The 19,051-nt window shown below is 43.1% G+C and overlaps 1 protein-coding gene and 1 long non-coding RNA gene across 4 annotated transcripts in view; one reads left to right on the forward strand and one right to left on the reverse strand.

Annotated features, from left to right (window-relative positions):
• The window catches only part of LOC109313571, an 18,562-nt gene extending 14,203 nt beyond the window's left edge, over positions 1–4,359 (forward strand). Inside the window, exon 3 of the long non-coding RNA XR_002102088.1 lies at positions 3,562–4,359. This is a non-coding gene — a long non-coding RNA (uncharacterized LOC109313571). The remainder of the gene's footprint in view (positions 1–3,561) is intronic.
• The window catches only part of GRIA3 (glutamate ionotropic receptor AMPA type subunit 3), a 217,077-nt gene that overhangs the window by 4,871 nt on the left and 193,155 nt on the right, over positions 1–19,051 (reverse strand). Inside the window, exon 14 of one of the 3 annotated variants that reach the window (XM_019540183.1) lies at positions 1,947–2,061. The exons of 1 other annotated variant lie outside the window; for it this stretch is intronic. In XM_019540183.1, coding sequence (XP_019395728.1) covers positions 1,947–2,061 — 115 coding nt within the window. Of the gene's footprint in view, positions 1–1,946; positions 2,062–19,051 lie in introns of those variants that run through there. One more of the 3 variants, XM_019540186.1, reaches the window with a different exon arrangement.

Below are 19,051 nucleotides of genomic sequence, written 5' to 3' on the forward strand. Positions count from 1 at the left end.
AAACAAAACCCCTCAAGCCCACCAGCAGGCATTTGTTCTTGGTGAATGTAGAGAAAATAACTGTAGGTGTTGCTAACCTTATCTATTTTGTATTTAACAATAAAAGTAATTGAGGAAGATGGTCAGTTACTTTCAGGTCAGGCTGTGGATCCCTGTCTAAACTAGCACTTTCAATCACAGACAGAGATAGGGCAACCGAATAAAAGAAATAATAATACTAATCCTAATTAAAAATGCTGTCTAGGTCATCCTGTCAGGGCATGACAAACACGGAAAAAAGGTTTGCAACTAAAAAAAAGTAGGGTTCTGGCATCAGGCAACAGAACGGTAACCATTTTGCAGCGGGATTGGATTGCTTGCCAGGCTGGTTCCATGCTATTCGGACACACGTGTCTTGCCGAAGTTGCAGCACAAAGACCACTAACACTAACTGGCTGCTCTTAAGTGAGGTGGCAGACCAGTCTGCAACAAGTCTTTGCACTTGCTGAAGACAGTTTTCAAGAAGTACAGTTAGATGTACTTAGTTAGAGGTACTCAGTTTTACCCACATTCTCTAAGGCCATCCCCCATGCCTGTAAAACTAGGATTGGCACAGCCTGAGGAAAGTACAGGCACTTTGGATAAATGCAGTTGTGAAAACTACCTGTTATTTTAACTAATGATAGTTCATTTGAACTATCTGTACTTTGTTTGGTTCAAATACATGGGGCCTGATCTGGCAACTGGTGTGCATTCGTGTCCTCACTGATCCCGAGGTAACCTTGCATGTAGCTGCAAAGTCGCATCCGAAGAGAGTAAATTCCAGTTCCACTGAAACCAGTCACTGTTACTGTTGACTTCAGTGGTGTCAAGAGATGACCTCCAGACTTTGATCCACACAGTAAAAATGGGGGAGATTTGCAAAGGCACCAGCATTAAGCACTTAATCCCCGTGGGTATTTAATAGGAGCGGGCTGATGATCTCCCCTTGGTGGTTTTTGAAAAATCCACTCTCTAATCGTTAGGGATCCTTTGGCACCTTGCTTCCTCCGTGGCACTGTAAGCATTAACTAATCCTTTTGTCTTCTTACTGAATGGAGCAAGCAAAATATTTGCTCCCTAATAAATAGGAAAGGGATAATTGATGGGTCAGATCCCCCACTGGGGTCTCTGGGAATCTGCCCAAGAAACAGCTGCAGGTCCACCCAAAGTGTCTGGCCCTCTTCAGTACAGCCTTTCTGTACAGTTTGGTTATGCTAACCAGTGAGCTGTGCCAATCGCGTGCTCCAAGTATGCACCGTGGTCGAACTCCCCAAGAGCAACAACGTCTGGGCTGTGCAATGTAGCAATACAGCAGCAAAACGGTTCAATATACAATAAAAATGGATGTCCAAGATTTATGGAACGAGCTACCAAGAGGATCATGATAGTAGATTGTTGTTCAAAACTCAAACAGAAATTTTTAAACTTGTTTGGGGATGGCTCGGAAAAAAGGGGTTTCATGCTTATCAGTGAGATGTCTTTCCTGAAAACATCCACCCTTACCAAGCCTGCGGCTATTTCTGAAACCAATTTAACTTACAATTTGAAATCAAACTTGACATACTCTATAAAACTCAATAATAATAATAGTAATAATTTTTAAAAAAATGTTGGACTAAATAATACATTGACTGTAATAAAACTTGGCATTTAAATGGAGATACCAGGTTTGAAGTGTGTGTGTCTGTTCTCTATATTTTCTTTCCAGCAAAATATCCAAGTAGTGAAATGTACTTACAACTAAAGCCTTTGATACTGTAAGAGAAAAATGCTGTCATGTTCTGATCTTTCATTGTATTTTTTTTCTATTCTTTTTCTTGAACCTTCACAATGTAAATGTTAACTTTGGAAAGTCATTTTGTATAAACAAACAGTGGGTCAAAATGTGATGTCTAATCAGTACAAAAAGACCTTCAGCGACTGACCTTACTTCCGGAGTCCTTGGCTCCACATTCACCCTTATCGTACCACCATTTGTTTTTCAGCTTGTCTAAGATGCCTTGTTCACTGAGTTTCAATACTGCAAGGTTTACAGGAGTTCTTCACGTGGGAAATAACATAAATAACATTATATTATGTTATTTTATGTTATTCAAGCTTTAAACTACTTTAAAACTATACAAAGCGATAAAGCAGGGTTCCTGGCCACAAAGTAATTATACTGCAGGCAACTGGATCATCCCCTTAAGTTAATGCTAGAGCAACACTATATTACCAGGTCCTGCCCATATCGCTTTGAGTAATCGGCACACACTGTTAAATGAAGATAACATCAACAACGTAACTCCAATTTCCCTTCTTGTTAGATTCGTTAGGCAGCTCACAGTAGCTTTACAAGCAGTTTGAAAGGTTTGATCCAACAGGATGCTGTATTGTACTAACAGAGGCTAAGCACTGTTTTCAACCAGTGGGGGTAAGCATGGCTTTCCAGTGTCTGAATATTTTGATGGCATTTGAGAATCAAATCTATCCACACAGAAATTTTATATGGTCAAATTCAGCTACAGCAAAGCTTCTAATGCACGGCAGTGCAAAATCCTCTCCATTTGCCTGGGACCCTTGTTCAGGGCACCACAGAGGAAATTCTATTTTTGCTCTTTTCTCGGGCGGGGTTTTCACCAGCAAAGAGCTGTTTGCAGCACTGAGGACTCCAGCGTACGTATGTGCAGCCTGAAGCAGGTGAAACAGAAACATCACAGCAGTGGAGGTGGGGGAATTTTCCCAGATTTCATGGCATCTTGCCCGTGACAAATTTCCGAAGGTTTCCCCAGTCTCTGGAACATTGCAAGTTGAACCATGACATTTCGAGTGCATTGAACCAAACCAAACAACCCAGCACCTTCCCCTTCCTCTGCAAAAGCTCCAGTAATGAACCGTTCTCGACTCAGAGCCACTAAGTTCTGCACGCCGCGCAGCCCGGCCTCCTTAGCGGATCGAAAAGGCAAGGCATGGAGGAGGGCGAGCACTAGCCCTCCTTCCTAAAGTAGATGCTGCTGAAGTGCAATGTCTTGATACTTTCACAAAATATGAGATGATAATACAACGCCATAACGACTTGGTCCACATGGAAACACTGGGTCAAGCCACCAGCTTTTAATGGCGGTGCCTGGAGAAGGGAGATTTTGTTTCTTTTTTAAGTTTCTGCTAAACAGCAGGGAGAAACCTGTTCTTTGCCTTTCCTCCACAGAGGCTGAACCTGTGCCCTGTATCTTTTAGGAAAGAAGGAACTGGTCATATCCAATTGCAGCACCACGGGTTGAGGTGGGGAGAGATTTAGAAGCACAGGTCAGCCTCCTCTGGGGCAAAACGGTTTGCCCCCAGAGCTTTGCCTGGACTCATTGCAAAGTGCCGTGCCCCTCTCCCTGCCCGCCCACCTCTGGCAACGTGCAAGGAGGTGAGTCAGATTTATATGGCAGAGGCAAATGGGCCATGCTTGGGTGTCTTTTGGATGTTTGTGGAATGAGGGATTCTGCAACTACCTTTGGTCTTATGGGTGGGGGGTAGAAAGTGGTCACTTTGAGAATCTCTGCTTGGTGCAAGCCCTCAGGATGCTGGGAACAGGCCTGCTGCTGCTAAAGAGGGGCTTTCAGCCCTCCTGGCTTAGTATGGGTCTCAGCTGCTGCATGGTATTAAGAGGAGTGCTGATGGGCGATTCAAACCAAAGAGCCCACAGGTTTTCTGATACCCATGCCAAAATTGCAAGGCAATTTGTGTAGCTACCTGGTGCCCAAGTTCTCCCGTCTGCCTTCCCATAAGGTTGCATCTAGGAAAAGGAATCCTACGTAACTCATCTCACGTGGTCCACACATGGACTTGTTCTGACAGGCCATTTCCACCCCAGCAGCAGTGTATTTCTGTTGTGGAGTAAAGTTAGCATTGTGCCTCTGTCCACAGGGTGAGATCGACACCAAGGTGCACTCACTGCAGCATGATCTTGCTCACTGCAGCCACTTGGATCTTCCTGAGCAAAATATGGAGGACTATTCCCACTGACATGGTAGGGAGAGGATAGCGGGACTTCCCCGTAGAAGACTGTATGAGAGCTCCTTTATTGCTACAGCATCTCCTACCAGTAGACGGAAGAAACTCACCTGATGGTTAGTCCATAGGAAGACTTTGTCTATAGCTGAGTTTAATTAAAATCAACTTTGGAAATCAATTTAGTTAAACTAGTGCAGGCCCTTACATGGACAAGTTAAAATTGATTTAGATCTAGCTTACATTGATTTCAGCTTAATCAGGTTACTCAGCTCAATCCACTTTCAAATAGGCCTTGAGCTAAATCACGCCAACTCTTTTATTTTCAACAAGGCTGAAGCTGCACATTGCTGAGAAAGTCAGGCTTTCTCATGAAAGAGAGGGTGACCAAGAGCAAGAAAAAGCAGCTTAAGAATGAAGGCGGGGAGGAGATATTAACAGATATAAAAAAATATGAGGGCACTTGCAGACCGTATCAGAGATCTGGGTTCTCTTGCCTTCTTGGCCAAAGGTGGATCTGAACCCAGAGCTCCCATGAGTATGCTGTACCCAGCAGGCTGCAAGGTATCCTGTGGTAGGAAGAAGGAACAGTTTCATGCCTTCTTGTCCTAGCTCTTTACGCTTGGCATGAACTATTCACCTATTCACTGGGTCAGAGACAGAGAGGAAAAATGATCTTGACTCTATAGCATAGCTGGTATGGCTTTTAGTGAGGGATGGGAGCCCACGTCTGTCCAGGAAAACTCTGCTGCTGAGAAGTGAGGCACCTATTGTGCCTCCAGGGTCAGGCAGCATCAGACTGAGGATGTCATTTGGGATTTTGTGGCAGCGTGGCAACCACAAATGCATACCTCATTTCACTGCTGTGTAGAGATACCTGTGCTGATTCTAAATGTACAGTGTATATCCAGCCCCATTTAGTACTGGATACAGATATTAACTCAGGTTCCAGAATCAGCACGGCTGCATGAGCAGAGCATCACACCCAGGTTAATTAGTCCTTGTTCCTCAGTTTTAATGAGTCCAAGTGGGTCGGCACACAGCGATCCTGCTCCCAGCTGTGAAGCACTGTATCAAGCAGTCATACTCTCAGCTGTGGATCTGGCCCTGTGCACTCAGTCGTCAAGACTGAGCTTGCCTCTGTGCCCTGGGGCTTGAAATCTGTCTAGTCTTAAGTCAAGGTGCAGTGGGAATGAGAAGGGCTCACAAAGACCATTGCTGTTTCACTAGGGCTGTAGAAGCAGCAAGAGGTGGGCCAGAGGCTGGCCCCCACTCCCACACGGACAGGTGGACAAAGACTCCAGAAAAGCATGCTGATGAAGCTGCCCTTGCACTGGTGCAGAACACCTCGCAGCTCAACAGGAGCCCTTGCTCCGGTTTGCACATACAAGTATATGGTCCTTCACAGAAACCACCCCCACGGTTCAGATAAAGAAATACATTATCCATTCGCTTACTCCTGGTCTGTAGCCCTCCAAGCCGGCAAGTGCCAACAAACCTGGAAATGGAGGGAAGTGGGTTTTTTTCCAAAGAAAAAAAACCCAAACATGCTTTTAAACTTCCAGAGAAAACTAACCAAACGCACTGTCATCAGCACCACCAGACTTGCACTTGCTGCAGTTAGGATGGCTGTTAAGAAACTAGTACAAAGGAGCTTTAAAGAAACAATCTCTCTTGCCACCCTCTGCCAATGACACTGGAACAAAACAATCTTCCCTTCTCATATCAACACGTGCCAGCTAAACCATATGATCCTCAAGGTTAATGCCACTGGCCATCAGGCAGTAGAGATCTCTCTATGCTTCCCCAACTAGCCAGCCAGAGGCAGCACAGCCCCTTGTGTTTTGCAGGCACTTTGCACATCCAGCTTCGATGCTTTCCAATATTTAATTTTTAAAATTGCTATTCTTTAGCAGCCGCTGTAATCTAATTAACTATCAATCCAGGAAGCTTATACTTTCCCGGCTGGAGACAAGTGCTGCATTGCAGTGATGAGCCCCAGGAGAGATGACACGTTTGCTATTGCAGCCTGGGCAGAGCAATTATGAAGCCCCTCAACCAGCAGCTGATGGAATTAGAAAGTCAGACTTATCGTGGCTACTGTTTTGCATCACTGTATGTACAGCATTACAAGGCATGTAGGGTCTGTGTTCATGAATCAAGAGTGAACAAGAAAATAGAAGCCACTGACAAATGTTGCAAATGAACCATGCACGAGAAATGACAGCTTCATATTCTGGAATATTCAAACAAGGACAAATGCTAGGAATACCTGCATTGCTCAAATGGCAGAAGTCTATTTAAACTCCCTAAAGCTCATCCCAGCAAGCACTCATGTGATGGTGATGCACTTGCATCTTCCTAGCATGCTATATTATAACATGGACCCAGGAGAAGCAATATAAACTAAACCACGACACGTGGTTATTCAGGCTAGTGGGAGGCACGATGCTGAAAGCTGGGTGTCTCCCTCCACCGTCGGCAAGCCCCAGTAGAAACCTATTGTGGCCTATTGCTTGGAATGCAGCTCTATAATTTTAAGCTTTCCATAAAAAAATCCAATTTGGAGGGAATTCTTGCAACATATCTTTCCATTTTCAGAAATACTGTGTAGTTGAGAATAAAAGAACAATAGAGAAACAGTTAAAAACAGTTTCCCAGCCATCCTGCACATATTTAAAGTGAAATTATCCCCCCATTCCAAATGCTATTTTTAAATGTGCATGAACTTATAAAGCCCATACAGAGTACAAATTTCCATAACATCCACTATATTATAGATTAGCTTTCATAACACCATACAGTACTGGGAAATGAGGATGGCTTAACACGTTAATTAGGGCTGCTTCTTTTTTAAAGCCAAGATTGCGTTGAATTATGCACATACAAGTTCCAAAAACGTAAATGAAAATTATCTTTCCTAAACAGATGGGAGTTTGCCTAAACTATGGTTTTTAACATAGGCTGTCATATTCCTTTTCATTGTAAACCACTGAAAAAACTTCCATGGTGTTATTTTTGTTTAACTATTTCTGCTCCTTCATCTACAGAAGCCAGGGGGTGGGAAGAAGGTCCAAGTTTCGTCCGCCTTTAATTTATCCATAGTTAGAAGTTCCCAGTTCTGAGAGTGTGTTCAGTAGCCATGGGAACAGTAGAGAGCTGCTGTTTCGCACAGCTGCAGATGCTACGAGATGGACAGATCACTGAAAGTGGTGCTTGAGAAGAGAGTTTTAGGGAACATTATGCTTCCTAGCTGCTTTTTAATGACGTCACTGTTACTCTCTTGTTGGTGTTACGTGGCTTATTCTCTAAATTCCTTGCTACTTTCTTACATGATTCTGGCTGTTTTCCCATTGATGGTGCTAATTTGAGCTAGGATCTCATTATTTCTTGCTTAGGCAGTTTCAAGCCCAGCTCTCTGTCCGGTTAGTTTTCCTTGGCCAGACAGAAGCTTGGAGGCTCCAGAAGTTGCGCTGTGCCTCCCAGGGGACCTTAAGCTCGATGCTTTGGATGTCATTGTTTCCCATTGTCCCACATGGCCTTCGTGAGCTCAGTGACGACTTCAGGGACTTGCAGTGAACAGTGTGTTTACTGGCCATCAATGCATTTTATTGTCGTCTGAACTTAATACTTAACACGGCTATGATCATGCAACACTTTTTATTTTACTGCACAGTTTAAAACAGACTAAGAGTCTCCAAATATAGTGCTTAGCTCTGAGGAAGCGTTGTAGGTAGAATTAGAATGCAATCTAATTCACACAATATCATCTGTATTTCTCAGTTAACCCACTTGCTGTAGGTTCTTTAACATGGATCTGGTTGCATCCGTTTTATTTGCTTGGAAACCAGACGACTCCAGTATTGTCAATGCCAAACACTTAAAAATTGTGAGTCAGACCCGCATCAAATTATGAGGTTGCCTTGTTTGTTCTTATCCTGCGGGTTCCTTTTGCTTGCCTTCTGAAGCATTCAGGATTAATTTTCAAGCGTTTATATACAACCATAAGGAAGAGATACTTAAGAGAAGTCTGGGATTCTGATACAATAGAAGGAGGTGAAAGAAGTCCATTCGCTGTGGCTAAACTCCACATAAAATCATGAAGGCTGGTATTTTTTGGTGTGTTTATGCGCTAATGATTCAAGCGGTCATCTTGGCTGACTCAGTCGTGGCTGCATCTTAGCCCAGTTCACAGATCTTGCCAAAGATTTTGCATCTTCTTCTGATGCTCAGGTGTTCCTTGTACATTTATCACGGAGTCTGTGCTCACATTCGTCTGTGATAATCAGATGCTCCCCAGCATAGCCTCCTCAATCCTCAGACAACACCTTCTTCACCTGTGCTCTTCAAGACTTTCAGCTGTCAGCGCTCTTTGGTCTTCTCCTAATGAAGTATTCAATCTCTAAATCTAGATCTGAAAGGTCCACTTAGAAATGGAGTTAAAGGCTCTGAACCAGTTGCAGATGAAGTTTGTAATATCCCATTCCTCTTTTATTTGTCAAGTGGTCCTGCCAACATGGCCAATAGCACTTTTTCCGGGAGGAAAGTCAGTCAACTTGAGGTGGGGTCAGGTCATCGTCAGAAGATGCACGCGAGTTCGTACTTTCTAGTGCTCTGCTTTAGAAGTGCTGCTGCTCAGAAAGCTTTTCTAGTGGTGAGATTAAAAATCTGGGGCATTACAACACACTTGTGCCAAAAAAATTCAAGTGGAACATACAGCTGGGCACAATGGGTAGTTATTTTTAAAAACACATGGGTGATTTAGGAGCATAAATCATGTAGGAACTCTTGAAAATTCCACCTCTAATCTCTATGGCTTTCTCAGCTGCTACTAACTGGTGTCAGAGAGGCTGATAATATGCTAATTATAGGCAATACCACAGCAATGTTTATTATTTGCAGTCACAACTAAACAAATATGCAGATAGCATATTGTTCCCCTCAAACTCAATGAAACATTGTATGTAAATATTGTAAATTAATTCTGAGCAATCATTCCGAAAAGGCAACTGAAAAGGAAAGGCCTAACAATTAAGACTCATTACGACACTAATCATTTCCCTTCCTTGTAAGCTGAACAGCACAGGGATAGCAAAGAGGTATGCGGACAAATGGTGGTACCTCGTAAAAAACTGAGCTACGCAAATGCCAAGTTGGCAGCTTTCCCCAGTTGCACCTTGCAAACTGTGAACTGAAATTTGTCTTTAATTCAGTGTTACTAGGTTTATTATCTGAGTGCAAGTTTGAATAAAGATGCTACATGGCACTTTGTCAGCATGGTGCTGCTGTTCTCAGCAAGGCAGTCAGCATCACTACTGCCCCCATGTATCTTTAAAAAAAAACCACCCCGAAAACCCTGTAGGCAGGACCAAAAGAACAACAGTGATGTCTGCCACAAATCTTCAAAGGCCTTGGAGACTTCCTCTCTACCACCATGCACACAGCTAGAGGCAGGGGATAACAGACACAAGTTTCCGGGGGTGTCTGCATCACTTCTTCAGACTCTGCAGCGGAGCTGAGGCCTGCTGGGAAGCAGAGCTCCCTTCTCCACTCAGACTGGTGGATGGGTGCAGGGGAGTGGGCGGTGGAGGGAATCTGAGCATGGGTGTGGGAACGATAAAAATGTCCTGGAGAGGGGCTGCGAGGCAATGGCACGGGGCTTTGTAGAAGTATGGGTATTGGATGGGAGTGGGGGGAATATGCAGTCACGGATACAACATTATCAAACTGTCTTGCTATTTTTAGAATGGAAACATCCTTCTCATATTGAGGACAGCACCCAACATATCCACTTTCCTCACCTACCACATAGCATGGAAAGATTTTTTTATCCCCATGTAGCTCAGGGGAGAGATGCTGCTCTCTCAAAGCCCAAGATGTGTGCTCTCTAGTTTCTAACAAACAGGCCGGTTTGCCCATGGGGGGAAAAACGAGGACATGGTAGGTCACTGGAGAATAGGGATGTTACAGTGTTTTCTTCTACACTGTAGCCTCTGCAGAGTAAAAGGCTCTGGAGCAGGGGTAGGCAATGTTTTTCAGCAGGCTGCCCAAAACACCTGCAACCTCGACTCGTAAGAAGTTGGTATACCACAGCAGATGGCACAGGAGCCACGAGGGGTCCAATCCTTGTTGTGGCAGTGCAGACCTGGCCTCTTCCTCACTCTCTGCTCAGAGGCACGTGCACCAAGCAAAATGCCTTTGTGCGCCACACTCTGGCACCGGTGCCAATGGCTGACTATCCGTGCCCTGGAGTAAAGGGGTGTTAGTATAAATCATGCCTGAAATGCATTTGTAACCAGAGCATCTCGAGTAGAAGGATTTTTCATGTGTGTGAGACTTAGGGCCCGGATACGTGTTACATTTAAGATGCGATTAACAGGTTAATTGTGCCTTAAATTGTAACCTGGCCAAAAGCTAAAGTCAATTTAAGGAGTGATAATAAGTTAACGAGCCACAAAGTTATTCTACATATAATGTGTAACAACTATCTGGTTCCTTTTTTTAATCAGGCCTTAAATTGAATGTGTGACAGTTTGGGGCTGAGATCCTGATGCTCAGCCAAGTGTCAGGATCCAGCATACCCACAATTCTGGCTTTAACCCGGCACAAGTCATTAGCTACTGCACACAAAACTACTTGTCTCACATGCAGTACGTGTGTGTGTGTGTGTATATTATTAGGGCTATGCAAAATTTCACTGGCTGTTTTGATTCAACACTGTTTTGACTCATTTTGAGCTCAAAACAGCGAAACAGAACTGAAACAAAGGGCTTCAAAACAGCTTCAAAACAAAATAAGGCTAGTCAAAAGTTTTGAAGCAGCCAGCTGCCAGGTGGTGGAAGTTAGGGGAGAACCAGAGCTGTGCTCCCAGCAGCTCCACAGCCCCTTCCCCAGCTCCCCAGTCCCAGGCGGCAGCACCCAGCTTCCCTCCCTCATCCGGCAGGCAGATCAGGGCCCGCAGCCCCAGGGTGACTGGCACAGCCCCCACAGTCCTCCCTGGGTTGCGGGCCCCCATCTGCCTGCTGGATGAGAGAGGCTGTTTCGAGCTTCCCCATTATAGCGTATGGAAGAAACGTTGAAACAGTGTCACTGTTTTGAACTAACAAAACGGAACAGCGGTTTCAAACTGAAATGAAATTGAGTTGAAACCTAGAAACTCAAGAACAGTGCCATTTTGCACAGCCCTAATTGTGTGTGTGTGTGTGTGTGTGTGTGTGTGTGTGTATCCTGGATTAATAGAACTTTCCAGGGCGGCTGTATACTAAGATACCAACGTTGCATTATAAACAAACCAAGTCAGCGTAGGGAGAGCTCAGAGCAGCACATGGGATTTTAACATCTGCAGTGCTCAGGGCACCTGGGGTCAGGCTGCCAAGACAGCTTTGCCCCAGGCCCTGGGGTTGCCCCATGCTGGATCCTGAGCATCAGGATCTGACAAGCCTTAGACTGACTTGAGATTTGAGACCCATTTAAGTTCTTGACATAATGTTCTCTTTTCTCCAACCTCTCCTGGTTTGATTAAGGTCTCTGACAGACATTGAGGTTAAGGCACCATGGGATCTAAGCTGTGATCCCAAAAATCATGCCTCCAGTCATGCCACACATGGATGGCCAGATGCATGCTAGGGATCTAATCTCTGAACACAAAATCATGTGTCCTGCCATGCATGTATGGCATGACAGGAGCCATGATTGTTGGGATCATGGCTTAGATCCTGTAGTGCCTTAAACTCTATGTCTGAGGCCTTTTTATCCAGTACTAGCAGACCTACTTCTGGCTTTAACACTGAAAAACTCATCAGCTATTAGACACAAATCTACTTGCCACACATGCAGTATATAATATATATCCTGGATGAACAGAGTTCTCCAGGGCTGCTGTATAGTAAGATGCCAAAATTGAGGTATAATCAAACCATCAGAAGCGGTCAGAGAAAAAAGAACATTGTGTCAAAAGCTTAAATAGGTCTCATTTCTCCTTGACCTGCCACTGTACGCAGAGCAGTGCTTATAATACACATGCAGCCCCTTGGCTGGTTCCTGGGCATAGGGAGCTTTGCTTGTTGTTGTTCTTCTAAATGGTTTGCCAAAGATCTACAAACTTGCCCATCTGGGCTCCAGCTGGCAGGGCTGGACATTGAAAAATTCACTTCTTCTCAAATGCTGAGGAAGGGAACGGTCTTGGAGTCATAAAACACATCAAAGCCTGCCCCAAATGTGTGTGAGGCATGTGCCCAGCACTAGTGTTTTCCTTTGCAACAACTCTGACCGTGATGCACAGGACATAACTCCATCACATTTCAGCAGCTCCCGTAATGTGAAACCTGAGCTAGTGCTAGTGCTGAGCTATTTACTGGAATAGTCCCAGCATTTTGAACAGCATGACCAATATTACAGAGCAATCAGGTGCATAACCAGAGTCCCAGGGTCATGCACAGTCACAGCACCAGGGCTCATTACCAGTGCACCTGCATGGCTATCGGAGGAATCCACAGGGTAGGCAAATGCACTGAGCCAGATTAACCAGTGGGATCTGTCTGCCTCACACCAGATTACAATCTTCAGCAGCTGTACAGCTGGTTTAACTGAGGGATTAAGTGGGGTTTGTGACTAAGAGCACACAAAGTGCCAGGGGGCGGGGATAATCTCAAACACTGGAGTTTAAATGAAGTGGACATCAACATCCAGCCAATAAGATTCATGAATAACTTTCTTGCCAAAAACAGTTTTAAATGTAATGCATTACCAAGCAACAGACTGAATGGGCACTGTTACTCCCAGGGACACAAACACAGGTAAACTGTCATGAACAGCTATATAACAGAGTTTACTTACAGCAGTTGATTCAGTTATGTGCTACCACTACCTTGGAAAGGGATTATATTTCCGTTTTATTTTCTATCTCTATTATTTGTAATATCTCTCACCATCAAGGAACTGATGCATCTTAGAGCACTTTAACCTTGTCAGTTTCTGTCTCATTTATTCCTCATGACCCAATGCCAAATTTGCTTGCTGACGTACCATCATGGTTGCTAATGGTAACACAGACTGAGGAACAAAATTGCAATATCAAAGTGTTTTAAGACTTAAGTGACTGCTCAGATTAGGGAGTTCCTTTCCTTGCCAAAATAAAGGAAGAGGAAATAAAGAATCACATGCTCTTTTCTAACTCAAGATATCTCAACATTTTTCAAAGTGAATTTTTCAAAATCACTAGTGTCGCCGGTAAAACTCCCACTCAATTAAGACAGTTCAGTATGCCTTTGAAAATGTTACCTTTAATATGTAGTCAGTGGAGCTGAAATATTTCTGGGGAGAAAGAAACTCCAAACGAATATGCCACTCCACTGGCAAATGTTAACACCCCCCCCCCCCGCAAGAAAACGAAACATGCAATTTATATAAAATCTATCATATTTTCTATTGTGATACAAGGTTAAAAAGAACATATGATAATTTATGAGGCCTTTCAGTCTGCACAATGTAATCTGAGGCATCAAGAACCAAACAATTAACCAAACACCAACACCACAAACCCAACCTCAAATTTAATGCTTGACGCACTACAGCAAAGGAAATTTAAGGATGTTTGTTGTAATCAATACTGAATGCTCTGTTAAGCTGGGTAGGACGCCACACAAATATACCTACTTACCATCTTTATGTCTTTAAACTGAAAGATAGAAATAATCTTACAAGAAATGCCATATTCTACAGTATTTTTAGGCTGGCATCACTGGAGGCTAAAGACAAATCTAAATCCAACAAGGCACTATAGTCCCTCAAGCTCTATAAATCGCAGGCTGTTCTGTAACTATTACATGGATTTTTGTTAAATCTTTTTCTTGAAATAATCATGACTGGCTACAAACCCTTAGGGTAAATGTACTGTCCGACTGCTGAGGCCTTCCCTAAATCAGAAACTTTCATAATCTATTGCAAAAAATTGCCCATCATGACACTATCAGTTTAGCAACATTTGCTGTATAAACTCCATCTCATAAAGCGTCCAGAAATAATACACAGGTAACACGTGAGACCTATTTGTGTAATTACATAGTGGGAGATATTAAAAACTCAACATATGCCACTGTAGTGAAAACAGTATCACACGTTCCTTCTGGATTGGAAGATGCTGTGGGCACCTGGAACAGTGCATGTTTTGTTTCTCAAGATCCCTGTAAAGGATAAGAATCACATGGGTAATACATGCAGCTCATATCCAAGCCTTCCTCTTCATAAGGCTCATTCTGATTCATGCATGCATGACAGGCAGGTAAAACACATGATGGAAATTGCCAAGCTCGTAATATGTAAAAAGTATTGTCTATTTTTTGGCCCAGCATTTGTATAGTCCCCCTAGCACAGTGTGGCCCTAGCTCATGACTGGGAAGTCCAATGCCAGCATGCCATAAATAATGAGGAGATGGATTCATATTTATTTCCAGCTAGTCTTCAGTAAATTATCTTTTATATTTTATAATCAAGCATTTAATTTTCATATCAAAATCACAGGAAATTAAGTTCTGGAATCAATGCTCTGCCATAGTTGTGTTACTGCTTCAGATCTTAGGTCCAAGCTTATTTCTAACCTAATTTAACAAACAACATGCAGCATTTCCAGGTCAGTTTTGCAGTACTGTAGAGAGGGAGAGTTTAGAACCAATAATTATACACTTTAAAAACACAAAGGACCTTTAAATATAGAAACCAAAAGCTAGGCTTCTTAGCTATGCCACCTTGTTCCTTCAAGGTTTCCTCTTCCGAGAGAGCAGTGGAACCGAGTTTCTAAAAGGAAACACTAATTTAGGCAACAAATGCGCTGTGGGTTTGTTGGCACATGCCCAGAATTCCTACTGCGGCAGAAATGTGTGGTGAGAAGATAGAGGCATTAACCTCAACTTGAAATCCTTCAGTAGACACTGTCTTCAAACAGCAAATCCAGAAATGTTCTCCTTTCCCAAGTTGTTCCGGCCTTGGTATCTATTCAAAAGGGAACATTTTCATGGTGGATGGTCTGACGCTCCTGCTGCTAAATGCTTGATCAGTAGCCGAACCACTTTTCCATTAATGGCAGCTGACTCTTCATTTGTAACGCCTTAATTGAAGTCTCTGTATCTTTTGCCTACATACTGCTGCTGTACAGTAACGTGATGACAGAAACCAAGTTTGTGAGTTAGCACATTCAGTGCTATTTTCTGCTGTCACTCCTGCCTGCAATAGCATTAGTGAATAGAAAATGTTGTCATACCTGCTGTAGGGAATACATGGAAATGAGAAGTGGATATTTATAAGGGTCGCATCTCTTTAAATGACAGCTCTTCCGATGACAATACCAACTCCTAGATTAGCATAGTCGACTGTAGTTCAGCTCTGACAATGAGTTTGTGTAAATAAGCAGCTTTGCAGAAGGCAACCAGTGGTGTTTTTGATATGACCTTTTTGTAACACATCCAAATTGTCTACTGGGGGAAGGTTTCTTTGATTATTTTTATGTAGTTGGTAGCTGCAGGCTTAGGCTTTGCAACAAAAGGAATTCTGTCACAGTTTTCATTAATTCTTTCCCTGTAATTAGTGTTCTCCTGGGTGGTTCAAAAGATTTCTCATTTTGTCTTTATGTGAGCGTAACATTTGCGTCTCTGTTGCAGTGTCTGTAGGTTTTCTCCCTGGCTGCAAATCGGCTTAATTTTTTAAACCACGTAGTAAACAGTGCGATGTTTTTGCGTACCGTGGAAGACTTGTGCAGATACCTGCAGCTTCAGATGATAACACATCGGGCTGTATGGAGGTGTGCATGTTGGTGTCTTAGACTCCTGCCCACACCTTTGCAGAACCAGATGTGTTACCATCTGATACCGCCCATCTCTAGACTCTTTTCTGGAAGCCTGTAGTCTGCGTCTGACAACAGCCACTTGCTCTCTGAAAGTTTATTCATTTGTTTCATAAATGTAGCTCAAACATTAAACTTTACACTAACAGGATCATAATTTAATATTTAATAGTAGTGCAAAGTACTAATGCAATAACACATGCATATTGGATTAGGAAATGAGAGCAGTTACAAGTCATTTTAACTCATTTATAACAATGCCCAGGATTGAAACGCACTGATGTGGCAGGAGCAGGAGCAGTGAATGGTAATGGTAGTGCTCAAATCTTTACGTCTGACTGCTGCTGGGGAAGCCGTACGTGGAAGGTTGTATGTTTATACTGTAACAAAAACCACCTGGCAGATCTTCTTGTATGAGGATTTTCCCCTGCTCCCTTCCTTTGACCTTTTCTAATCTGTGTGACCATGGCTATGGATGGATGTATGCAAAAACCTTGCCTTACCTCATATTCCAGCTAGCCTTCTCATTGTCTCTCTCTCTTGCTTGTCTATACATACATCTCCTTTTCCATCTCCAGGGGTTTCTTTTTCCTCCTTGTAATAGCTTTTTCAGAGGCTCCTACTTTCTGGATCATCATTAGGGTTCAGTTTGGTGCTGCCTGGTCTGAGGGCTGGAGAGAACATTCTGGGGTAGTTGGGTTGGCTCTGTAAAGCCACGGTTGCCCCCAAACTTTGGTAGATGAGGCGGATCACAGAGAACCCACCTGGATGAATGCAGGCATCTGCCTTGGGTATGAACAGATAGGGTTGCTTCAAAGCAAAAAACAAGAGGTCCTTTAAAAAAAGAAAAAAATCGTGTTTCCCCCAGGTGGCTTCTTTGAGAGGACCACTTACCAAGAAAGAGACCAGTGCGGAACGGTGGCAAGCTTCATCCCGTGTTGAGTATTTCCAAATTGTTCATCTTTTCCACCTGTTTCTTAAGGGTCAGCCCCACGTATAAAAGCTGTTCCACCAACTGTATATAATACGTTTTCCAAAAACCCTCCCTTCGAATTCCTGAGTTAGGGTCCTTGTTTAATAGATCCTTGCTAATTTGCATACCTATGAATCTCATACAAACTTTTTGGTAAGACTGGAGTGCTGTAATGAAGCCTCCTGTTATGAAATAGGGGTGTGGAAAATGGGCTGTATTTGATCTGAATTCAGATTCAGCTCAAACTGGGGACAGTAATTCGATTAGTTGATTCAGATCACTGTCCCCGATTTGATTCGGCCCAATCCGAATCTGAAGATTTGACGCTGATTTGGTGAATCAGTGATTTGGTCATAGACACCGCTTTAAATGTTTTTTCTACATATCTCAAAGTACCAGGTGTGCCTTGTGAATGCTGCGATGGTGGGGTGGATGGAGCGTCCCACAGGAGCGCAGGGGCCCCCCCCGTGTGCTTGGCGGTGAACCCGGAAGTGGACCAGAAGTACTTCCAGGTCTGCTGCTGAGTGTGCAGGGTGTGGGGGGTGCCCTCCTGGCTTGGACCCCCCAGAACCAGGAGGCACCAGTCGACGAACCGGGGTGGGGTGTAGGGGGTTGCCCCATGCGCTCCTCAGCAGACCCAGAAGTGGTTCTGGTCCACTTCCGGGTCTGCTGCTGAGCGCACTGGGGAGCCCCCCATGCTTTTGTGGGATGCTCCATCCACCCCAACATCTCATCATTCACAAGACACCTGGTACCTTGAGGTATGCAGAGTTGGGCCAGATCCCCACTGAATTGAATCAGGGACCAAAGCTTCACACAACCCTATTATGAAGGTTTCATTATTGTTACAAAATAGACTACAACATCATTTAATAATATGCTATGAAACAGTGTTTGTCAAACGAATGCACAAAATCATTTTTGGTGTCTTCCTTTTAAAAACACTGCTCAGTAATTTGCAAAAAACCAATAATTTTCACTCGCTAACACATAGCTGCAGATTAGCTCAGTGCTACTATGATTAGTTCTGATCTACCATTTTAGCCCATTTCCATCATCATGCATAGCCCCTGCTTACAGCATGCACTAGATGAACATGTAAATGCATGTTGATAAACACTCTTTTCATGCAAATCGCACAAATGAATTGTTTCATGGCTGTTTTTTTAAGGCCGTGTTTGAAAAAATCGTATTTCTGCCAGGCATCAGACATTTGCCAGTGGGGTTTCTTAGCTATAAAGGACAATCTCAAATAACTCATAACAGATTTTTTTTCTTAAAAATGTACCACTTTTAAAAATGCACTGAATATAATAGTACATTGTACCCCAAGAAAAGCAGACGAGAGAAGGGGAACAGAATCATTCTGCTTATAGCAAAATTCTGCTCTCAAATGTATAGGATACACCACGGAAGACAATATATGCAAAATGGTTACAGAGTGAATTCTAAAATAAAAATAGCCTTGAAAATTAAATAGCATGGAATCGTTCATGACTTGGAATGTGTTTCTAAAAATGTATCAGCTTAAAAAGTAATTCATTATCAACAAAGCAATTCAGTCAAATAATTAGCAGAGATTCTACGCATACGAAATCTGCTTGGGGACTGCATTCACACTAACAGTTTACTGAAGTATTAAGTGTCACAGAATGTTACTGTCAAGGCAAGGAAACAACCAAAATCTGTCAACACTTGAACTACAGAATTATATCTTTGCAGAAAACTGTTCCTATTCAACTGAATGGTAAATTTAACTTAGCCTCGCATCCTGCTACCTTCATCTATATTATATCTTGCAAATTTTGTCCTTCTTTACACTTAGTTTATCTCTGAGGGAAATGGTTGTATAATAAAATAACGGGACCCCAAACTGGAACCATTTAATAACACATTTTGGGGAAGATTTCCTAAATACTACTACCTTACATTGTCACACAAATAAGAACTCGGCTCAATCACGCAATGGTTTCTGAATACAATATGCGGTACAATTTGGCCATGATTCGCTATGGGTGAGATTAAAATCATGTTCATTTAAGAGAGCTAAGTGAATGAATGATGACATGCAGCCAGCATGCCAGCAACAGTTACATCAGCTTATGCATACTACCACACAGAAATCACATATGGATGTGGCAAGACCTCCATTTAGTCTCACTGAGTAAATGAGCATTGCTGGAATTGGTAAGACTCAGTAGAACATTTGTAGCTTCCATGACTTTGTGGGTCAGATCTCTAGGCTT

The sequence above is a fragment of the Crocodylus porosus genome, unplaced genomic scaffold (assembly GCF_001723895.1).
Source record: "Crocodylus porosus isolate Cpor-Errol unplaced genomic scaffold, CroPor_comp1, whole genome shotgun sequence".
NCBI lineage: Eukaryota > Metazoa > Chordata > Crocodylia > Crocodylidae > Crocodylus > Crocodylus porosus.